The 22,399-nt window shown below is 33.5% G+C and overlaps 1 protein-coding gene across 1 annotated transcript in view; it reads left to right on the forward strand.

Annotated features, from left to right (window-relative positions):
- LOC123535020 (protocadherin Fat 4-like) overlaps window positions 1-15,237 on the forward strand; it is a 32,547-nt gene extending 17,310 nt beyond the window's left edge. Inside the window, exons 14-21 of the mRNA XM_053519318.1 lie at window positions 14-245; window positions 6,132-6,250; window positions 7,712-7,853; window positions 10,653-10,784; window positions 12,485-12,620; window positions 13,304-13,383; window positions 13,859-13,980; window positions 15,119-15,237. Coding sequence (XP_053375293.1) covers window positions 14-245; window positions 6,132-6,250; window positions 7,712-7,853; window positions 10,653-10,784; window positions 12,485-12,620; window positions 13,304-13,383; window positions 13,859-13,980; window positions 15,119-15,190 — 1,035 coding nt within the window. The 3' untranslated portion in view covers window positions 15,191-15,237. The remainder of the gene's footprint in view (window positions 1-13; window positions 246-6,131; window positions 6,251-7,711; window positions 7,854-10,652; window positions 10,785-12,484; window positions 12,621-13,303; window positions 13,384-13,858; window positions 13,981-15,118) is intronic.
- Window positions 15,238-22,399: the final 7,162 nt, after the last annotated feature.

Consider the following 22,399-nt stretch of genomic DNA (forward strand, 5'->3'; position numbering starts at 1 on the left):
ATTACAATATCAGGCAGGAGCATTTGCGAATGACCCTGGAATCGGGTTGGCGGTGGACCCAGACGCTGGTGATACATTGACTTACTCTAGAGATTGTGGAACAACCTATGACAGTTACATTACCATTAACCCAACATCCGGTCTACTGAGCTTCGCACAGGAATATGACCTTGATAATGCCGCCTTGTCTCTAGCGACATCGCTCCACTGCACTGTTTATGTGACTGATGCTGGAGGATTAAATGGTTGGTATATATCTCAAAATATAACAGTAAATAGTTGGTATATGTTTCAGAACATAACAGTAAATGGTTGGTATATGTCTTAAAATATAACAGTAAATGGTTTGTATATGTCTCAAAATATAACAGTAAATGGTTGGTATATGCTCCAAAATATAACAGTAAATTGTTGGTATATGTTCCAAAATATAATAGTATATAAATGGTATATGTTCCAAAACATAAAAGTAAATGGTTGGTATAGGTTCCAAATATAATTGTAAATCATTGGTATATGTCTCAAAATATAGCAGTAAATGGTTGGTATATGCTCCAAAATATAACAGTAAATGGTTGGTACATGTCCCAAAATATAACAGTAAATGGTTGGTATATGCTCCAAAATATAACAGTAAACGGTTGGTATATGCTCCAAAATATAACAGTAAATGGTTGGTATATGTCCCAAAATATAACAGTAAATGGTTGGTATATGTCCCAAAATATAACAGTAAATGGTTGGTATATGCTCCAAAATATAACAGTAAATGGTTGGTATATGCTCCAAAATATAACTGTAAATGGTTGGTATATGTTTCAAAATATAACAGTAAATGGTTTGTATATGCTCCAAAATATAACAGTAAATGGTTGGTATATGTTTCAAAATATTACAGTAAATGGTTGGTATATGTCCCAAAATATAACAGTAAATGGTTGGTATATGCTCCAAAATATAACAGTAGATGGTTGGTATATGTTTCAAAATATAACAGTACATGGTTGGTACAGGTTCCAAATATAATTGTAAATCATTGGTATATGTCTCAAAATATAACAGTAAATGGTTGGTATATGTTTCAAAATATAACAGTAAATGGTTGGTATATGCTCCAAAATATAACAGTAAATGGTTGGTATATGTTTCAATATATAACAGTAAATGGTTGGTATATGCTCCAAAATATAACAGTAAATAGTTGGTATATGTCCCAAAATATAACAGTAAATGGTTGGTATATGCTCCAAAATATAACAGTAAATGGTTGGTATATGTTTCAAAATGGTTGGTATATGTTTCAAAATATAACAGTAAATGGTTGGTATATGCTCCAAAATATAACAGTAAATGGTTGGTATATGTCCCAAAATATAACAGTAAATGGTTGGTATATGCTCCAAAATATAACAGTAAATTGTTCGTATATGTTTCAAAATATAACAGTAAATGGTTGGTATATGCTCCAAAATATAACAGTAAATGGTTGGTGTATGTCCCAAAATATAACAGTAAATGGTTGGTATATGTCTCAAAATATAACAGTAAATGGTTGGTATATGCTCCAAAATATAACAGTAAATTGTTGGTATATGTTTCAAAATATAACAGTAAATGGTTGGTATATGTCTCAAAATATAACAGTAAATGGTTGGTATATGTTCCAAAATATAATACTATATAAATGGTATATGTTCCAAAACATAAAAGTAAATGGTTGGTATAGGTTCCAAATATAATTGTAAATCATTGGTATATGTCTCAAAATATAACAGTAAATGGTTGGTATATGCTCCAAAATATAACAGTAAATGGTTGGTATATGCTCCAAAATATAACAGTAAATGGTTGGTATATGCCCCAAAATATGACAGTAAATGGTTGGTATATGTTTCAAAATATAACAGTAAATGGTTGGTATATGTCTAAAATATAACCGTAAATGGTTGGTATATGCTCCAAAATATAACCGTAAATGGTTGGTATATGTCCCAAAATATAACAGTAAATAGTTGGTATATGTTTCAGAATATAACAGTAAATGGTTGGTATATGTCTTAAAATGTAACAGTAAATGGTTGGTATATGTCTCAAAATATAACAGTAAATGGTTGGTATATGCTCCAAAATATAACAGTAAATTGTTGGTATATGTTTCAGAATATAACAGTAAATGGTTGGTATGTTTCAAAATATAACAGTAAATGGTTGGTATATGCTCCAAAATATAACAGTAAATGGTTGGTATATGTCCAAAAATATAACAGTAAATAGTTGGTATATATTTCAGAATATAACAGTAAATGGTTGATATATGTCTCAAAATATAACAGTAAATGGTTGGTATATGTCTTAAAATATAACAGTAAATGGTTGGTATATTTCTCAAAATATAACAGTAAATTGTTGGTATATGTTCCAAAATATAATAGTATATAAATGGTATATGTTCCAAAACATAAAAGTAAATGGTTGGTATAGGTTCCAAATATAATTGTAAATCATTGGTATTATCTCAAAATATAACAGTAAATGGTTGGTATATGCTCCAAAATATAACAGTAAATGGTTGGTGTATGTCCCAAAATATAACAGTAAATGGTTGGTATATGTCTCAAAATATAACAGTAAATGGTTGGTATATGTCCCAAAATATAACAGTAAATGGTTGGTATATGCTCCAAAATATAACAGTAAATTGTTGGTATATGTTTCAAAATATAACAGTAAATGGTTGGTATATGTCTCAAAATATAACAGTAAATTGTTGGTATATGTTCCAAAATATAATACTATATAAATGGTATATGTTCCAAAACATAAAAGTAAATGGTTGGTATAGGTTCCAAATATAATTGTAAATCATTGGTATATGTCTCAAAATATAACAGTAAATGGTTGGTATATGCTCCAAAATATAACAGTAAATGGTTGGTATATGCTCCAAAATATAACAGTAAATGGTTGGTATATGCCCCAAAATATGACAGTAAATGGTTGGTATATGTTTCAAAATATAACAGTAAATGGTTGGTATATGTCTAAAATATAACCGTAAATGGTTGGTATATGCTCCAAAATATAACCGTAAATGGTTGGTATATGTCCCAAAATATAACAGTAAATAGTTGGTATATGTTTCAGAATATAACAGTAAATGGTTGGTATATGTCTTAAAATGTAACAGTAAATGGTTGGTATATGTCTCAAAATATAACAGTAAATGGTTGGTATATGCTCCAAAATATAACAGTAAATTGTTGGTATATGTTTCAGAATATAACAGTAAATGGTTGGTATATGTTTCAAAATATAACAGTAAATGGTTGGTATATGCTCCAAAATATAACAGTAAATGGTTGGTATATGTCCAAAAATATAACAGTAAATAGTTGGTATATATTTCAGAATATAACAGTAAATGGTTGGTATATGTCTCAAAATATAACAGTAAATGGTTGGTATATGTCTTAAAATATAACAGTAAATGGTTGGTATATTTCTCAAAATATAACAGTAAATTGTTGGTATATGTTCCAAAATATAATAGTATATAAATGGTATATGTTCCAAAACATAAAAGTAAATGGTTGGTATAGGTTCCAAATATAATTGTAAATCATTGGTATTATCTCAAAATATAACAGTAAATGGTTGGTATATGCTCCAAAATATAACAGTAAATGGTTGGTATATGTCCCAAAATATAACAGTAAATGGTTGGTATATGTCCCAAAATATAACAGTAAACGGTTGGTATATGTCTCAAAATATAACAGTAAATGGTTGGTATATGTCTCAAAATATAACAGTAAATGGTTTGTATATGCTCCAAAATATAACAGTAAATGGTTGGTATATGTGCCAAAATATAACAGTAAATGGTTGGTATATGTCTCAAAATATAACAGTAAATGGTTGGTATATGCTCCAACATATAACAGTAAATTGTTGGTATATGCTCCAAAATATAACAGTAAATGGTTGGTATATGCTCCAAAATATAACAGTAAATGGTTGGTATATGTCCCAAAATATAATAGTATATAAATGGTATATGTTCCAAAACATAAAAGTAAATGGTTGGTATAGGTTCCAAATATAATTGTAAATCATTGGTATATGTCTCAAAATATTACAGTAAATGGTTGGTATATGTTTCAAAATATAACAGTAAATGGTTGGTATATGTCTCAAAATATAACAGTAAATGGTTGGTATATGTCTTAAAATATAACAGTAAATGGTTGGTATATTTCTCAAAATATAACAGTAAATTGTTGGTATATGTTCCAAAATATAATAGTATATAAATGGTATATGTTCCAAAACATAAAAGTAAATGGTTGGTATAGGTTCAAAATATAATTGTAAATCATTGGTATATGTCTCAAAATATAACAGTAAATGGTTGGTATATGCTCCAAAATATAACAGTAAATGGTTGGTATATGCTCCAAAATATAACAGTAAATGGTTGGTATATGTCCCAAAATATAACAGTAAATGGTTGGTATATGTCTCAAAAGATAACAGTAAATGGTTGGTATATGTGCCAAAATATAACAGTAAATGGTTGGTATATGTCTAAAATATAACCGTAAATGGTTGGTAAACATAATAGTAAATGGTAGGTAAATGTTTCAGAATATAACAGTAAATGGTTGGTATATGTTCCGAAACATAACAGTAAACGAGTAACATAACAGTAAATTATTGGTATATGTTCCGAAAGACAGGTAAATGTTTCAAACTAAACAGTATATGGTTGGTATATGTTCCAAAACATAACATTAAATGGAAGAATTATTTACGTTTAATTTAAGTGAAAAGCATGAGTAAGAAGACAAAAACATCACGATACATGTTTGCAAATCACGTTTATACATGTAAATGATCATATTGTTGTATTTTATACAGCGTTTTTACAATAAATTCCTTGTTGTTTACAGTTAAATAATGATAAAACGCCAATTTCTTGGAAAGATATACTTTCCTCATTTAAAACAATATTTGGCACAGGTAAAACAAATGATAAACCAATTAGATACATTATTGCAAACCAAACGTCACATGATGAATCTCAATGCAGTTATCTCGCGCTGTCCCACAGGTAGCAAATTGTACACGTCTATTGTAACGCAATGTTTTCTATATGACCAAAAGTCGTTGATCAAAAATAACAAAATAAATATGACTATTTTGACAGATATAAGCAAATATAACCTTTAATTACATGACATCTTGTATAAATTGCCGGTCCATAGTTTGTTATGTGACCGTTCTATATTCATTATTCTATAACATAAAGGACTTCGGACACTTTTTATATGAATTTGCCTACTCCAAGAATGAAACATAAACTACTAAGAAATAAGTATTTAAGTACATATGCCATCAAAACACATATTTAAGATTATTTCTTAAAGGCAAATTTTCAATATTTGTTTCGTAGAACAGTGATTTTTGTTCTAAACAGAATTACGTACCCTGTTATATAGATAGAAAAAGTGTTTTGCTTTATACAAGATTGTTCCACCTGTGCATCAAAACCATATTTGGCCAGCATATGTAGATATTAATTTTACACATCTTCTGTGACTATTGTGTTGATGCAAGGGGTGGAACAGTACTTTAAACAAAAAATATAACTACAGGGTGTTCCCTAATGTAAAGTAACCAATACTTTTTATATTCATTTTTAATAAATTGATAGTCACATATTTTTACATCTGTTTGTAACTCAAATACTATACAAATGTTTAAAAGGGTACACATAGACAGGTTATACAGGTAAAGTAGTGAAAGAAGCAAATACTGTGAATTCATTATTATTCGTTAGTTTAAATTTTCATTGGCTTATCCTGGTTGTTTGTTGCAGTAGATTGACAAATAAGTGCTTTAACATGCATGCAACACACCAGGTAATCTTCATTGTTTAAATATTTAATGGAAATTTTGCTTTCAAAATGTAGGCTAGAAGCATATGATAATGTCCGAAGTCCTTATGTTGTTTTTTATGCTACTAAGTAAAACAATGAATATAAACTGTGACAATTAATTTCTGTTGTAATGTAATAAAACACTTATTGAATGATATATTTGCACTGAGTATTTTCTTCCACATATAGATTCAGCTTCGCTGTATATAGACATTGAGTATGCTAATGACAATAGCCCGGTTTTCAACCCAAGTTCATATGCAGTATCAGTTAGTTCCAATACCCCAATGGGATTTGCAATCATAACGGTAAGTTATAAATGCACTTAAACGCAAAAGAAACTGTGCACTTTTCTTGTTTTGATAACTTTTATTGTACAAAGTGTACAGTTGTAAAATTTGGCAGGTAAGCATCTCGGTCGTTACGGTTTGTAAACAGTTAAAACTATGGCTAGGTCTTACGTAATAGCCCGAATAGCAGTTTCGCACAATTTCCACGTGCAGCTTGTATACATAGGCACAGGTGGTAAAACTTATTTTCTTTACATTCATTTGCACATGCACGAATGCGAATATCACTTTAGTTTTCGAAATATTCAAGCAGCAAATATGCCACTTTCGGAACGTCAGCGTATTGACGCTTTGATGATGCTAGGTAGAGGCGATTCCGTCATAGCAGTTTTACGGGCAATTAATTGCCATAGAAACACTATTACTGTTGAGAAATAGATTTGTGCAAACGGGGTGCCGACCGTCCTCTTTATCAATGCACATGGTCATGCTACCCTTATGCACGATAATGCAAGGCCCCACACGGCAAGGCTAACTCAGCAATTTCTGAACGTTAACGGAATAAACGTCTTGCCCTCGCCTGCTCTGTCACCAGACCTAAACCCCATAGAGCACATTTGGGATGCTCTTGGTAGTAGGGTGAGGTCAAGGCATGACATGAACAATTTGCACGACCTTCAAAACGCCTTGCAGTTGGAAGGGAACCGTCTTCCAGCAAACGTAATATAGCGTCACGTTAATTTCATGAAAAGGCGTGTTGTGCAAATGACAACATTCCATCACCGGATTCTGAGAAAATCTGAGAATGTAAAGTGCAGAGTTTCTTTTGCGTTTAAGTATATAATGACAACTGTAGACTGACTATTTCTCTCAACGTGTTTAAGTACATTAAAGTACATTTATGAAATAAATTGCTGTGACCCCATATAGTTGCAGACATGCGTGTAGTTTATTATGCGATCATGTTGTTACTTGTAAGGTAATGTAAACAAAAGCAACAACAAATGCATATCCTATACAAAATGAGATTTAAAAAAAGCTAGTTGATAAAAATAAACAGTTTTAAATAATATTAATTCCTTTTTAGGGAGCCAGTCTGTAACTGACTGTCTCAATAAATATGAGAGATAACTTTTGACGTAATTGATAAAAACAAGCAGGAATTATGAAATTATATTAATCTATTTTTACGTAGCCAGTCTATCACTGTCTCCGTAGAAGTAGCGTGTTGCTATAACTTTAGTTAATAAAACAAGCAGGAATAAAGAAATAATATTCAATTGTTTGTATGTATCCAGTCTATCACTATCTTTATAAAAGTAGTTAACTGATAAAAGAAGCAGGAGCTTTTAAAATTATATTTATTTATCTACAGCTTGTCTAGCACTATAGTTATTAAAACTAGCAGCATTAATTAATGTACTAGTATCAATTTACAGTCTGTCTATCATTGGATAACATTATGAGATTGCTATTTAGGTGACAGCAACAGACGCAGATCTTGGAGATGACGCTACACTTACATATACTCTAAATCAAGCAGGGATCGGCTCGGGAGACTTATTCATTATCAAAAACGGCGTCATATACGCTACCCAGCTTCTGACGTCGTTAGCCAATGGTTTGTAAACACTGTGACTTCATTGTAATGTCATTTTGTTTTTTTATAAATAATGAAGGCCTTCGAGTTGTTTGTCGTCTAATTTACCACGTTTCAGAGTTCAGATGCGCAGGTATTGATCCAAGAGGGTGTTAGCCCGAGTGGTTAAATATCTAAGCATCTGAATGATGAACCTTGGTGAATTAGACGACAAACCACAAGAAGGCCTGATTGTTTCATTCTTGTATGTTCACTGAAATATTTTGATAAAAACTATGCTGTGCTTCATTTATCAGTAGCAATGAACCGGACGTCATGCGACAATGACGTCATAATTGACGTCTTGATGCTCTCTTACCGGTCCGCGTGTCAACTGTTGTATATCGCAGATTCTAACACGATCCGATTCATTTTCCTATTAAACAAAGAAGGCAGAAAACAGTGAATTATTATACAACAAATCACTGTTCTGACCTCACAGTTATTACGTCATGGCGTCAAACAGCATAGCGGCGCACTAGAAAAGAAACCGATTGAAAACGGGCAAATATTTAATGCAAGTCATCAAGGATGAACTTAAAAATCCTTTGTAACGTGTTAGAATCGAAATAATATATCTCATTTAGTGATTTGCTCTTGAATAAATCATTGTTTGTCGTTCAGATGCGTATTATTATATCACTCGGGCGGCATCTGAACTCCAAACAATGATTTATTCAACGACAAATCACTGGATGAGATATATTATTTCTTAATTATATACAGAACATGGCCTTTTTCTTGTTTAACTGGCAATCAAACTGAGCCATGTTAGAATTATGTACTATAATTATGCTACAGTCTCCTACGCGGTGGTCTCCCCTTACAGTAGTGATTAATTTAGCGCTAGGGGAGGTAACCGTTGCTGAGGGAATATAATCCAAATGAACTGCTAATCAAAGGGGTCCGGCACATGAGTGGATTAAGTTTAATGGCTTATTTTTGAGTCCTAGAGCCATAATTATGTAAAAATTCATACTAATATAACTAAGAATTATGGCTCTAGGACTCAAAAATAAGCCATTAAACTTAATCCACTCATGTGCCGGACCCCTTTGCTGCTAATGATAGATGAGATAATGCATGTTAAATTACTATACCTTTTGCGTATAGTTCGTTTTGTCTCATGACCTTAGAACACTCTGATCGGTATAAAATATGTACTATTTTGTTGATGAGGCCGCGATCATATTGAATAGGTAAAGTATATGCGCGCTGGGGAAAATATTTCATGATGGACCTGTGAATTCTTTACTTATGGGTGAAACAGGTCCCATAAGCGTAAATACGACTAGCTTCTACTGATTATAAAACATACCGTACGATTTGTTGTGAATTAACTGTTGTTGTACTTTTAGTAGTTCAACCGCCACCCTTGTTTAAGAGCAACATTTAAAAAACACGTTTTTTTTTCATCCTCAAGTAATAAGTAAGTAGACTCGCCCAATTTAATCAATCTAGACACATAATCTAACTCTATACATAGAGCGCCTACTTTACCCGATTTACATTCGGAACATTTCCACATGTTTCGGGCTTTATCGTATGTTTAACATGGGATTTTTTGAACCGTCCAAAGATGCTGGAAATGTTTGTCTCATTGTTTATTTTTTCTAAATAAAACTGTTACTGCTTTCATTGTCTACCACTTTTTTCCACCCTTGCCTGAAAAAACAGTAATGAGTTTGTACACTGTTCAGACAATTGTGCTCTGTTGAAATTTAACCAAACACAAGTTTACCTGCATAAACAGTCACCATGCGCGGTTCCAGAGAGTGTGTGTGCGTGTGTGTGTGTGTGTGTGGGGGGGGGGGGGGGGGGGGGGGGGGGGGGGGGGGGGGGGGGGGGGGGGGGTCCAGACCCCCTCTGGAAAATCTTTAAAAAAGGAAAGAAGACAAGAAGGAAAGAAAATGTTTTTCGAAAAAGGCAACATTAGGACTGCATGTAAAGTATATGCGGCTGCTGCTACATACGACCCCGACATAATACATATTATTTATTTAAAAGAAACTAAGAATTTTACCTTCAAGAAAGCTTGATTTTATCATTTTCCCAAATTTAACAGGTTAGTCCATAAAACTTCCAGGTGGGGGGGGGGGGGGGGGGGAGGGCAGGGGATCCCCCTCTGAGAAAATTGGCTGTGTCCGTGCATGGTCACTATACCTGCCCAGTACTGGACATTATGGTAAACGCTTCTTTCCTGCACGAATGACAATTTCGCAACTTCTGTCCGGTTTGTACAAATTTCTGGCCGCGATAAACCATTTGACTTGTTCATATTTAGTTCAGCATTGGCTAAAATAACCTATAAACTTAGAACTAACTACATAACCTAGCTGTATCATTGTAAAATCAGTTTCAAGAACTGTGTTCCACTCATCGGTATTGCATTGTTAACTTGAGTATAAAGGTCCATATCTGGAAATGGGTTTAGAAGGTTTTTTACATGCAACGATTTGTCACTTGTTTTAGAGAATTGTTGGACTGTTGGAGCGAAATATATATCTTGGATTTTCTCAGTGGGTAAAATTTAGTTTAAACACGAAATTAAAAAAAAGTAATTTTAACATAATAAAATTATATGATCAAAGTATCTTTTCACTCGTGAACACAATTTCTTGTACTTTCTACGTCACTCGTGAAAATATTGTATCTGGTATTCAATCAGTAAGGGATACTTCGATCTTACAATGAAACAATGAAGTACACTGTAAATGTCTATTAATTAATTAATTAATTAGTTAATTAAATTAATTAATTTATTTATCTATTTATTTATAGCGGGTTCTGGGACAGTTACTGTTGCTGTGACTGACGAGGGAGGTAACGTTGCCACGGCAACTGTCACTATGACATTTATAGACTCCGCAACGGTAGCAAGCATTACAACTGACAGAAACTGGGAGTTTATTGGTATGTTTGGTATTTATATTTTCGTCACAATGATTTGAAACTTTTATTGTTATCAATACTAAAAGTATACATAGGTATGACTTGAAATATATGTAATGTGTCGCTTTTGTACACCTTAATGTTTTTAGACGCAATTAACGTAATTCAGCGCACAAAACTGCGGCCATTTTGGACACGAACAAATTTGAAATTTTAATTTTGACTATTATTTATTGATAGATTGTTAAAACACTTTCATGATGTCTTAGTTTGCATAAAAGCAACATTTCCATGTAAAATTGTAAGAGTTAATACATGTATATAAATAAATAAGTAAAAAAAATAGATTCCAACACATTGATTTTGCCAGATTTTCACAATGGAAGAATACACTGCGACCAACAAATTGACATTCTTAAAGATATTTTTAAAAATGGAATAGATCCAACTACCACCATCGAATACCTGAATACCTTTATGATGATGTATATTTTATATATGGATCTTGCAAAATAAAACCGCAACTCGAAAATAATGTCCCTGTCATGGACAGTAGTAACACAGCCAAAAGAAAGTAGTAAACATACGCTTTGCTCTGAAATAAGTCGTTATCATTTACTTTTACCAGTTTCTTACACATATTACATATATGTACATATTACTTTTGGTATCCGATCCACAAATAGATTATATTTCGACGCCTGGTGACCCCATTTTTTTGGTGTCATTTGAAAGAGTTGTGTCTGCTGAACAAGAATTAGTAAATAAGATGACCATAAATAATATACATGAATCCTTACAGTCATGTTTTTACTGCGAAATGATAAATCTTACACCGTAATAACTGGATTTCTGTTTAAATATCACTGAAAAGTATAAATTAAAAAAATCGAAAAAATCTATAACATATTTTGTATTATTATACCTCACATAAATGTCCAATGCAAATTTCCCATTAGTTTAACTTGAATAATATATCATATTCCCCAGTGATTTTATATCACATGCGCAAAATCGTTATTTTCAATTTCTGCGCAGGTGATATGATCCATAATTTCATATCACATGCGCAACAGCGTTATTTTGTTTTTCTGCGCATGTGATATTATTTTTTCATATCACCCGTTGAGCGATTGATTTCAGACGAGGCGCTTATATAATTATACGTTAGGATTAAATTACCCTTTTCTGGTGCTCTTGCATGTGCGAACACGGCCGAATTTTCTTTTTTATGCTACGTGCAAAATATTTCGAAAACAATTTTTCATCAAATATTGAATCGAAACTACCACAATAAGTTTGGAAATGATCTAACTAAGAAAATGAGTGCTCACACTTATATGTTTCATTTAGAAAAAAGAAAGTTATCGCCGTTTTTCGAATGCTACTGATTGACGCAATTTAATTGACGTTAAATAAATTATTATGTTGATTTTCCAGTAAATGCTTTGACCCTTATAAGCTTTCGGTATAATAAAATAAATATTGCATTCCTGAGAGAGTGATATGAAAAATGTTCATCCCTCGAAATATGAATATAGACCTCGGCTGGCGCCTCGGTCAATATTCATATATCTCGCGGTGAACATTTTTCATATTACCCTCTCAGGAATGCAATATTTATATAATCTCGCGGTGAACATTTTTCATATCACCCTCTCAGGTATGCAATATTTATATAATAGCACTTTAAAATACGTTGTTATAACATTTTCTTCCAGAGGACCAAAGGAACATCACATGGTTAACAGTGTCTGTTATCACCATAGCAACGTGTATTTTTCTGATTGCTTGCGCTATTATTAGAAGCTACATGAAGAGGACCACACCTTTGATAGACTTCAAAAAACTTTGGCAGTAAGCGCCTGAACAAATTACTTTTAGTTTGTTGTTTGTTTAGCGTCGTTTTTCAACAGTTTTTCTGTTATGTAACTGCAGGCACTTTTACTTAATATCCAGTGTTCCTTAAGCTTGATTCTGTACCAGTACTAATCTGTTCTCCGCAAGTAACTACCAACTTATCCACATTAATCAGAGGTGGAGGTCGAAATGACTTCAGACACAGTGTCATTTGATTAAATCACGGGGAACATACGCCTCGTCCGGATCGACCTAACGGCCCCGAAATCCGTAAATCTACGTTCTCCCTATTTAGCTATATAATTACTTTAGAAGCAAGAATGTTATATGCGCATTTATGTAATTGAAGTATATTTTAGTAATGTATCGACGGGAAAGAAGAAATTAAGGTAGTTCTGCACGTTTGATAAAGCGGAAGTGATGGCGTAACGTCATTTATCCGGAAAACGTAAAATAAAGCCTGGATTTGGCGTACGGAAATGAAAAGCATGTTATGACGTGTTTACTTTATTTCATATTCCAGTTGTTCTTCTAACAGCATTACATAGGGTGTTAACTATTGCAGTACTGTAAGAATCTAGTTAGAATATGACATTCAGTTTTAGAGCACGTTGTCGAGTACTCATACTGATTGGTCTCTTATTACTAAGTGCATTTATATTTTTATATATTATTTACAGGGCGTACAAGCCGATACCCAAACCCAAACGTCAGCTGGATAAGAAAAGACGACCTATGCCATTCGGGAGACAAGAAGCACGTAAGAGCATATTATAACAAACTCATTTTTATTCTCCGTTAAGTTACAATTGTACCGGAAACGTCGATATTTAAGAAATAATTTATAGCAAAACAGTGCTTTGACACTACCTATGCACTACCTATGGGCGGTTATACGTCGAGCGTAATAATTTCACGAGGGCGTATATATATATATATATACGTAGATGGCATATGAGTGTTTTATTTCAGCAGTATTTCAGCAGTAGTTCTGTACGTTCGGAACAAATATTTTGTGCTTCTACATTGCAGAATTTCAATAAACCTTGATTTTTTAAAAATCCTGATTCGGAAATAGTAAGATAGAGTCGTGTGCTCGACTGTTTGCTAGACTGAATAAAAATGGACGTCAAACAAGTTTTCACTTGATACATAAGTCATATATTGTAATTTTCAATTGTTCAGCTGTGTATATTTTTCTTTTGCTAACGCACGTGTTTTGTTTTTCTTTAAAGCTAACTTCAGACACGTGCATGCCAATGAGATTCTTCTACCAACCCATGTGTCAGTGGCTTCACCCGCACCTGTAGATAATAGTTCAATGAGGCCCGATAGTGGAACAAGTGGTCGCGTGACGGTAAATACATTTCACAGACTATAGTTTGGTTTAAAATCAGACGTTATTTAAGTCAAAATAATGATTTTAATTTGTGTTAGAAACAGATAAAGCAGATGTCCAAATTCCAAATGGATATTGTGCATAATAATGTCACAGGGTGAGAAAAATGTGCAGCCAGACCGGGACTCGAACCCGGGGCCTCGGCACCTGTGACAATAACATGGTTAGAAAGGCACGCTATTCAATAATGCGCATGAACTTAAAGACTCATAAAGGGAGGTAATAAAATTGTGGATTCAATAGTAATTTCTACTAAGTTAATTAATATTCAAACCTTTGACAAATATGTAAGAACACTATTCTCAAAAAATATAATTGAACAAGAAACAAGCATAGTTTCTGGTCATAACAAAAATGTGGTAGTCGTCACATAAAAAAAAAGTATTATGAGACTTTAAATTTCAGATAAGGTCATTTAATAGGAAAGAATTTCAATCACATATGACAATGATTACGTGTATAGATCTGTTGGATAAATGTAAAGGCACTAACTGTATATAAGGGTGAAACTAATGAAGCATTTATAAAGAAAAACACCCAAATTAATTTTGTATTTTAGGCTTACTCACACATACACGTAAGATAAGAGTATATTTCATACAGCACTTATGAATTGATTCGATTTTTCCTTATCTAGCATAGACAAATTTAATTCTTCTATTAAAAATGTTATTACACTAGTGTAGAATTGGCTTTGTTCCACTTCCACGACGCCAAACGCGTGATAAAAATGTTTACAGAATTCGATTATTTGGGTTTTACGGCGTACCGACACAGTACATGTTATATGGCGCCAAACAAAACTAAAATTCTGGGTTCACATCGAAATAAACTGTTAGAATCATAGAAATACAACGAAATCAAGTATCCATACCCTATTAGTCACCAGTTACGACCATGCAAGAGTAAGATAGTGGTTCCAATTCTTTTCCTTCACAAAATGTCCTAGAAGTACACGGGACAACAAATATTTTCAAATGGAGAATTTTCTTCCCGTATGTTTTCAGTTTAATGTGCCCTTACATTCATGTAGAAATATATCTTTCAATTACTGATGCTTTCAAGAAAATGTAATGAAAATTTTATTTCACATTAGGTGACTGAAGTCAGAGTAAATGAAAACAACTGGATTGACGAGTATAGTAAGTATATTTCATCATCAAAGTAAAAATAAAATGACAGTCACCAAGAAGAAAGCTTCTGTGACGGGCTTATACAACCTTTACAGACGGTGCAAGTGTTCGTATAGAACATTAAAGTAATAACTAGGTACATGTATCATGTGTAAGCGATAATCTAAATATTACAAGTAAGTTTCCTATGTATTTTATAGGCTTTACAAGCATGGGGATAAAATATTAAGAAAGTGCATAAATGCCTATCAAATATTTATATTTCTTATGTTGTTTTAGGACATTTGATACATTTTGAAGCGGACTTGGCGTTTGAAAATCTCCACAAATCTCTCACAGGATATTTCTACAACTGCCAGTTTCCAAACACTGTATACAAGACACTTGTCTGCTATAAATGTCAAGATTCCAAGAAATCAAGTACTGTTTGTGGACTAGGATTTGAGGTAAGTTTAGAAAATGAGATAGTAAAGGTAGGGAGAGGTATGATCAAAAATTCTTTATTGCGGTATATTGTGATACAGCAACACGGCATTTTGATATGAAGCATAATATATATATGAGCCACGCCATGGGAAAACCAACATAGTGGCTTTGCGACCAGCATGGATCCACACCAGCCTGCGCATCCGCGCAGTCTGGTCAGGATCCATGCTGTTCGCTTACAGTTTCTCCAATTCCAATAGGCTTTAAAAGCGAACAGCATGAATCCTGACCAGACTGCGTGGATGTGCAGGATGGTCTGGATCCATGCTGGTCGCAAAGCCACTATGTTGGTTTTCTCATGGCGTGGCTCATACAGTGTTTACTCCTATAAAGTTACTAATCTCAGTAATGTTAAAATTGTGTAATAACTATTTTTGTTGATAAAGTAAATGTAGTACTGCCAGCTCACACTGCACACTTCCCAGAGGCAATGTCAAAGCGATGGGGCCTCCGTGGACAAGTGGTTGAGGTCGCCAACTTCAAATCACTTGCCCCCCATCGATCTGGGTTTTGGTCATGCTTGAGACATAAAATTCTTCATGTGAGGAAGCCATCTAGCTGACTTGTGGAAGGTCGTTGGTTTTACCAATGTGCCTGCCTTTGATGAAATAATGCCTGGAGGGGAGCCTTGGGTCTTCCTCCACCATCAAAAGCTGGAAATTCTTCGTATGACCTATTATTGTATACACAATGTTAAGCCCAACAAAAGAAGTGTCAAAGCAAATGTATGTATAATTTTGACTCCAAATATAAACCAGTATATTAGATAAGAATATTCTGTAAAGTTATCATAATTATTTTCTTATTACAGATAATCAGGCGGTTAAGAAACAATGGTTATACTACGTCAGATATACGTCTTGGTACTTTAACTGGTAAAGATCTAATCAACATTATAGACAGTAGTGCCTCCACTATTCTACAGGTTGTTGAACAGTGTATTAGAACTTTTGCCAGAGAAAAAGTACTTTACTGATAATGTTATCAAGATAAGAATTCCATGATATTTCATTATTTGCATAATTAAGTTGTCCCATTTATTAAGAAAATCTCCGAGATTCAGGTAAGGTTGTATCTTACCTGCTTCAAATGGATATTTGTATAGATCATTTTACTCATAGACCATTGGTTTTCATAATATATATGGAACAAACTCTCACAATATGTACCAAATTTTACAGAACAAACTAGTGCTTTGTATGGGTTTTGTTTCTTTTGGCCACCCCACCCCCATTTTTTGGGGGAGGAGGGTACTTAGAGTTGCCCTTGTCCATATGTCTGTCAATCCATCAGTCCAAATTTGTATCATGCATATCACAAAAAGTATTTGAACCAGTCACCAAACTGCACAGGATTTCTATTCAGTATGTGAAGTTTTGCAGCTGATGTTTTAATTGGGATCTCACACAGCCAGACCATAGTTACAGTCCTTGACTGAGTCAAAAATGTGCATTAAGAACATAAAAGTTTGTGCCCCATATGTCTCAAAAAGCACTTGATCTAGAGTCATAAAACTTTAGAGGATTGTTATATAGCATATTCTGTGGGATTTGACTCAGTCAGGCCAAAGTTATGGTTTTTGACCTAGTGCTTAGAAGTTTGTGTTGCATATACGGTATCTTAAAAAATATTTCACATGGAGTCATGAAATCATGAACAGTCGCAGGAGGTGGGGGCACCTGTGTCCTATGGACACATGTATTTAGTTTCATAAATAAGATCAAAGTATTTTGAAGTACTTTTTTTTTTGTTATAATACTGATTATGTTGTCATAGCTTAGAAAATGGTGAACTTGTATTTTGCTTGAATTATTGTTGCATTTTGTTATTTTGATATATCCTCTTTCTATTGGAGTCAAACTTAAATTTTTGCTATTACTGTGAAATTATTAATATTTGTGTGAGACTAAATTTTATGGATTTTTGGATATTGTGGTGACTTCAGTCCACAAAATCAAATCTCAACAAAAAAATAAAATTTGCTTTCATATTATCATCAGAAATAAAAATCCGGGAATACATATTCTATTTGGCTAAAAACAAATTTCATGCATGTAAAAATAAATGATTTGACAGAATTTGAATGTCCATGACATTGATTGTTTTATAGGTAAAATCCTTAATATTTGTGGGATGCCAGTTTCATGGTTGTGTCATTCCACAGAATTAATCTCCATGAAAATTTAAACTACCAAAATAGTAAAATTCAGTGACATCATTTTTCCCAGTGCGATGGTGTTTTATCCTATACCGCGACACATAGAACCAGAAACCATGCTTTTGTGTTAACACATTGCAGGAAATTTGTGTAAAATATGGCCGCGGTTGCACTTTGTTTACATACGGGTAAATGACAACCGCATTTGTATTGGCTCCAGAATGTGTTGCATTAAAGCCCAATTTGCAAATTTTATTTTATTCACTTATTGTTGTGATGTTGCAAAATATTTGGATGCTCCCGCATTATCAGGAAAATCAATGATTTCATTGAAAAAAATAAAGAAAATTATTAATTAGGCGTTCTAAAATGCAAGCCCACAGATTTCATCCAAGCTTACTAATACTCGTATTTGTGTTCATCATTTAGGTATTTGCGCAACATTGAATAGGTTGTACTAATTTCTAATTAATTAATTAGTTAACATGTAGAGGATTAGAGATTCTTCTAATCAAATGACACAATGTCAGAATCAGTTATTTTAAGAAATTGTATCTTATTTTGTCAATAAGTGTGACTGTGTTTTACATACTTTTTAGCTGTAATGTGATATATCTTTCCTTAATGTAAACGTTGTTACTATTTTGTATGATACAATTCTCTATTTATCTATAACAGAGAAAAAAAACAGACTAGAAATATTTCTAAAATATGAAATAAGTATCTGTCTGAATGTATATGTTTTGATGAATCATTAGATAATTAAGTAGCTTTTTGTCTCAGAGTATTTTTGATTATAAAGAGTCTCTGTACTATGATGTACACATATATTTCATTATCCAGCTATAGAACGTGATGTATTCCAAGTTATATTTAAATGACTCTGTTAAATGGTTGTATTATCATAAATCATTCATGTCATATTTATGTAATATATGTTCTTTAACTCAACAAATGAGAACCTCCTTGTGAAAACTAACGTTAAGGCTTTGTGACTAGCAAAGATCCAGATCAGCGCACATTCATACTGTTCGTGTATGATATCCCCACATGCAAACTTTTCATTTGAGCCGCACCATGAGAAAACCAACATAGTGTATTTATGACCAGCATGGATCCAGACCAGCCTGCGCATCCGCGCAGTCTGGTCAGGATTCATACTGTTTGCTTTCAAAGACTATTGCAATTAGAGAAACCGTTAGCAAACAGCATGGATCCTGACCAGACTGCGTGGATGCGCCGGCTGGTCTGGATCCATGCTGGTCGCAAATGCACTGTGTTGGTTTTCTCATGGCACGGCTCATTTTATCCATTTCAGCACTGGCATGCAACTGATAAGTAAACAGTATGAATCCAGATGAGATTGTGCGGATGTGCGGGCTGATCTCGATCCGTACTGGTTGCAGAGCCCTAACACGGGTTTGTGCACATCAGGGCTCACATTGTATCACATGTAGTCACATGCCAAGCAGAACCTTCCAAATGCTGAAGTATAAACATATCCTCTACTGTATCTTTCACTCTGAAATGACATAACATTCATTTCTAAAAGTCGTTTATATGAGCAACCACTGGCGACTGTAAATAAACTTGGATACAAAACAAATATCCTTCCTGTTATAAGCCCATAGTCTTTCAGTTAGGTTATGGCTTGATACAACACTTTTCTGCTTGACTGCTCTTTCATAACAAGCTGTACTACACATATTGTTGTGTGTAAACAATTTAGGTTTTAGTTTCATACAATGGAAATACTACAGAGTTTAGACACTGGGTCCATTAGATTGTGCATTATCCATATAAAGTAGAACCTGGCATTCAGAGCACCCCAAAATTCAGTCCACCTCATTATTAACACCACGTTTTGCCTGCCCGCCTGCTTAGCTCAGTAGGTAGAGTGCTGATCTACAGATCGTGGGGTCAGGAGTTTGATCCCCGGCCTGGGCGTATGTTCTCCATGATGATTTGATAAAAAACATTGTGTCTGAAATCATTCATCCTCCACCACTGATTCATGTGGGGAAGTTGGCAGTTACTTGCAGAGAACAGGTTTGTACCGGTACAGAATCCAGGAACACTGGTTAGGTTAACTGCCCGCCGTTACAGTACTGAAATACTGTTGAAAAATGGCATTAAACCTCAAAACAAAACTTTTTTCCAGACCAGAAATCCTCCATCACCAAAATCTGTAAATATGCCATATGACTTATAATTATGTGCAATGTTAAACCAAACAAAATAAATCAAACATAATTTTGAACACAAATTTTATTCCATTGGCTGCCCATGGTTTGTTTGTTTTTTTTCTTTTTAAGATAGTTGCATCTGATATTTTAATGTCTTCTTTTATATCTCAAAATTCCTGATAATTTGCTTCATATGAATTATTGAAAATAGTGTTTAACTTTCATATAGATTTAGAAGTCTCATATTTTCAAAAATGGTCTATTTTCATATTTTATAAAATCTGTCCAAAAGAAATAAATGCCTTTTTTGCTCAAAGTCTGTTTTTTGCATAATAATGCAAGTAATTTTCCTAGAACATTTTAATGTTTTACATGCTAGATGAATTGTTAAATAAATGTAAATATTATTTCCTACCATTGTTAACCCGTTAACTTGCAATAGAAACCATTGTTGTTACAGATATTATTCATGTACTGTTCTATATTATCATTTTAGTCATATAAAGGGGAACATTCCTTGAAAACGTTTTTGTAGCTTTTGGTTTAAGAATAGTTAGAAACATTGTTGGTTTAAGATTAGTTAGAAATATTGTTAGTTATCTTATGTTAATCTAGTGTATATGTATGTACATTCCAGAATTGTAATTATTTTGTTAGTGGAAAAAATTATTGGGCTCGATTGTATAACCCGGTTTCGCCCAGTACACCGATTTGTCTGGGTTTGCACTTTTTATACGCCCATCTCTGAAAGAGCGGGGCGTATTATGTGAACACCCGTGGCGGGTGGATGGCGGGCGGTCGGCATCCAAAGCATGTCCGCTCTCTAAGTCGAACAGTTTTCATCTGATCTTCACCAAACTTGCTGACAATGTTTGTGGGCATAATATGTCGGCCAAGTTTGATAACCACTCAAATCGCCCCAGGCACTCTTGGATTATGGCCCTTGAATTAGGCCAAGTTCGATGACGGGCGTATTTTGTGACAGTCTGGCACTCTTGTTTGACTTGGGCTGGTTTGGCGTAAATTAATTAGCCAGATCGAAACATCATGGCATATTTTGATGGACCAATCACGTGGTCCGATGTATAAATCAAGCCCACCTAATGTAAATCTTTTTATGTATTATGCTATCTCAATCAAAAATACCAGTTACTGTGATTGTTACTTTGAACAATTTTCTTGTTATTGTTGAATTATCCAAATTTTTTAATGACAAAAATACCTGTACAATAGGTAGGTGAAGTGTAATTTTTAATGTATTTCATAGCTTAAAGGTTTCCAAAAAGAAAAAAAAATAGATACAGTCTTGAAGAGTATAGCCAAGAAAGACTGAGAGCTAAAAATGATATTCAATATGCAGGTTTCGTTTTGATATTACATGTGTTAATGATATTTCAGTATATTTTTTAAACAGATTTAGAATTAAAATAGGTGTTGGCTGGATAAGAGCTGTTCATTTCCATTTATTGTATTAAATTTTGTAAAGAGCAGCCAAGTGCATAATACAGATGTATTACAATTTTTTGATAATTTGTTGGTATAATTACAATTGGGTTAATGTAGTAATATTTGCAATTCTGCTATGTTTTGAGTATACATTTGTATTTGCAAATTTAAGATATTGAAAAATAGCAATCATGATATTCTACACAGTGATATTTACTATTTAATGCACAATATTTGGCAATTGACTGTGAAGCTGACAAGAGTAGTTGTCAGACTAAGCAGCTTAGTTTAGCATGTATTTGGCAATTCACTGTCAAGCTGACAAGAGTTGTTGTCAGACTAAGCAGCTTAGTTTAAACTTTATCACCTATTTGGCAATTGATTGTGGAGCAGACAAGAGTTGTTGTCAGACTAGGCAGCTTAGTTCAGCACACAACTGGCAATTGACTGTTGAGCTACTGAGAGTAGTTGTCAGAGTAGACATCTTAATTGTTTCAAGTGTAAAGTTATTTCTAAAGAGGAAGTAGCGTTTTTATATCAGTGGAAGGTATTCTTTACTTGTTCAGATTCATTTATTGTCTTCAGCTTTATTTTCTTACCTGTTTATTTTATTACAAATATTTTGTTTTTTGGATATCATTTTTATGGATTTAAAAAAGATATGTTCGCTTTATAAAGAGATTATTTGTATTATTTTATTGCAATATATAGTAACTACTTAATAATATGTCATTCCAATGCTTTTTAAAATTAATTTCCCCTCACCGATGTGGGTTCGAACCTCACTCGGGGCGTTGAATTCTTCATGTGAGGAAGCCATGAAGATCGGTGGTTCTACCAAGGTGCCCGCTGGTGATGAAATAGTGCATGGAGGGGCACCTGGGGTCTTCCTTTCCTCCACCATCAAAGCTGGAAAGTCGCCATATGACCTTAAATTGTGTCGGTGCGACGTTAAACCCAACAAAAAG

This window comes from Mercenaria mercenaria, chromosome 12, assembly GCF_021730395.1.
Source record: "Mercenaria mercenaria strain notata chromosome 12, MADL_Memer_1, whole genome shotgun sequence".
NCBI lineage: Eukaryota > Metazoa > Mollusca > Bivalvia > Venerida > Veneridae > Mercenaria > Mercenaria mercenaria.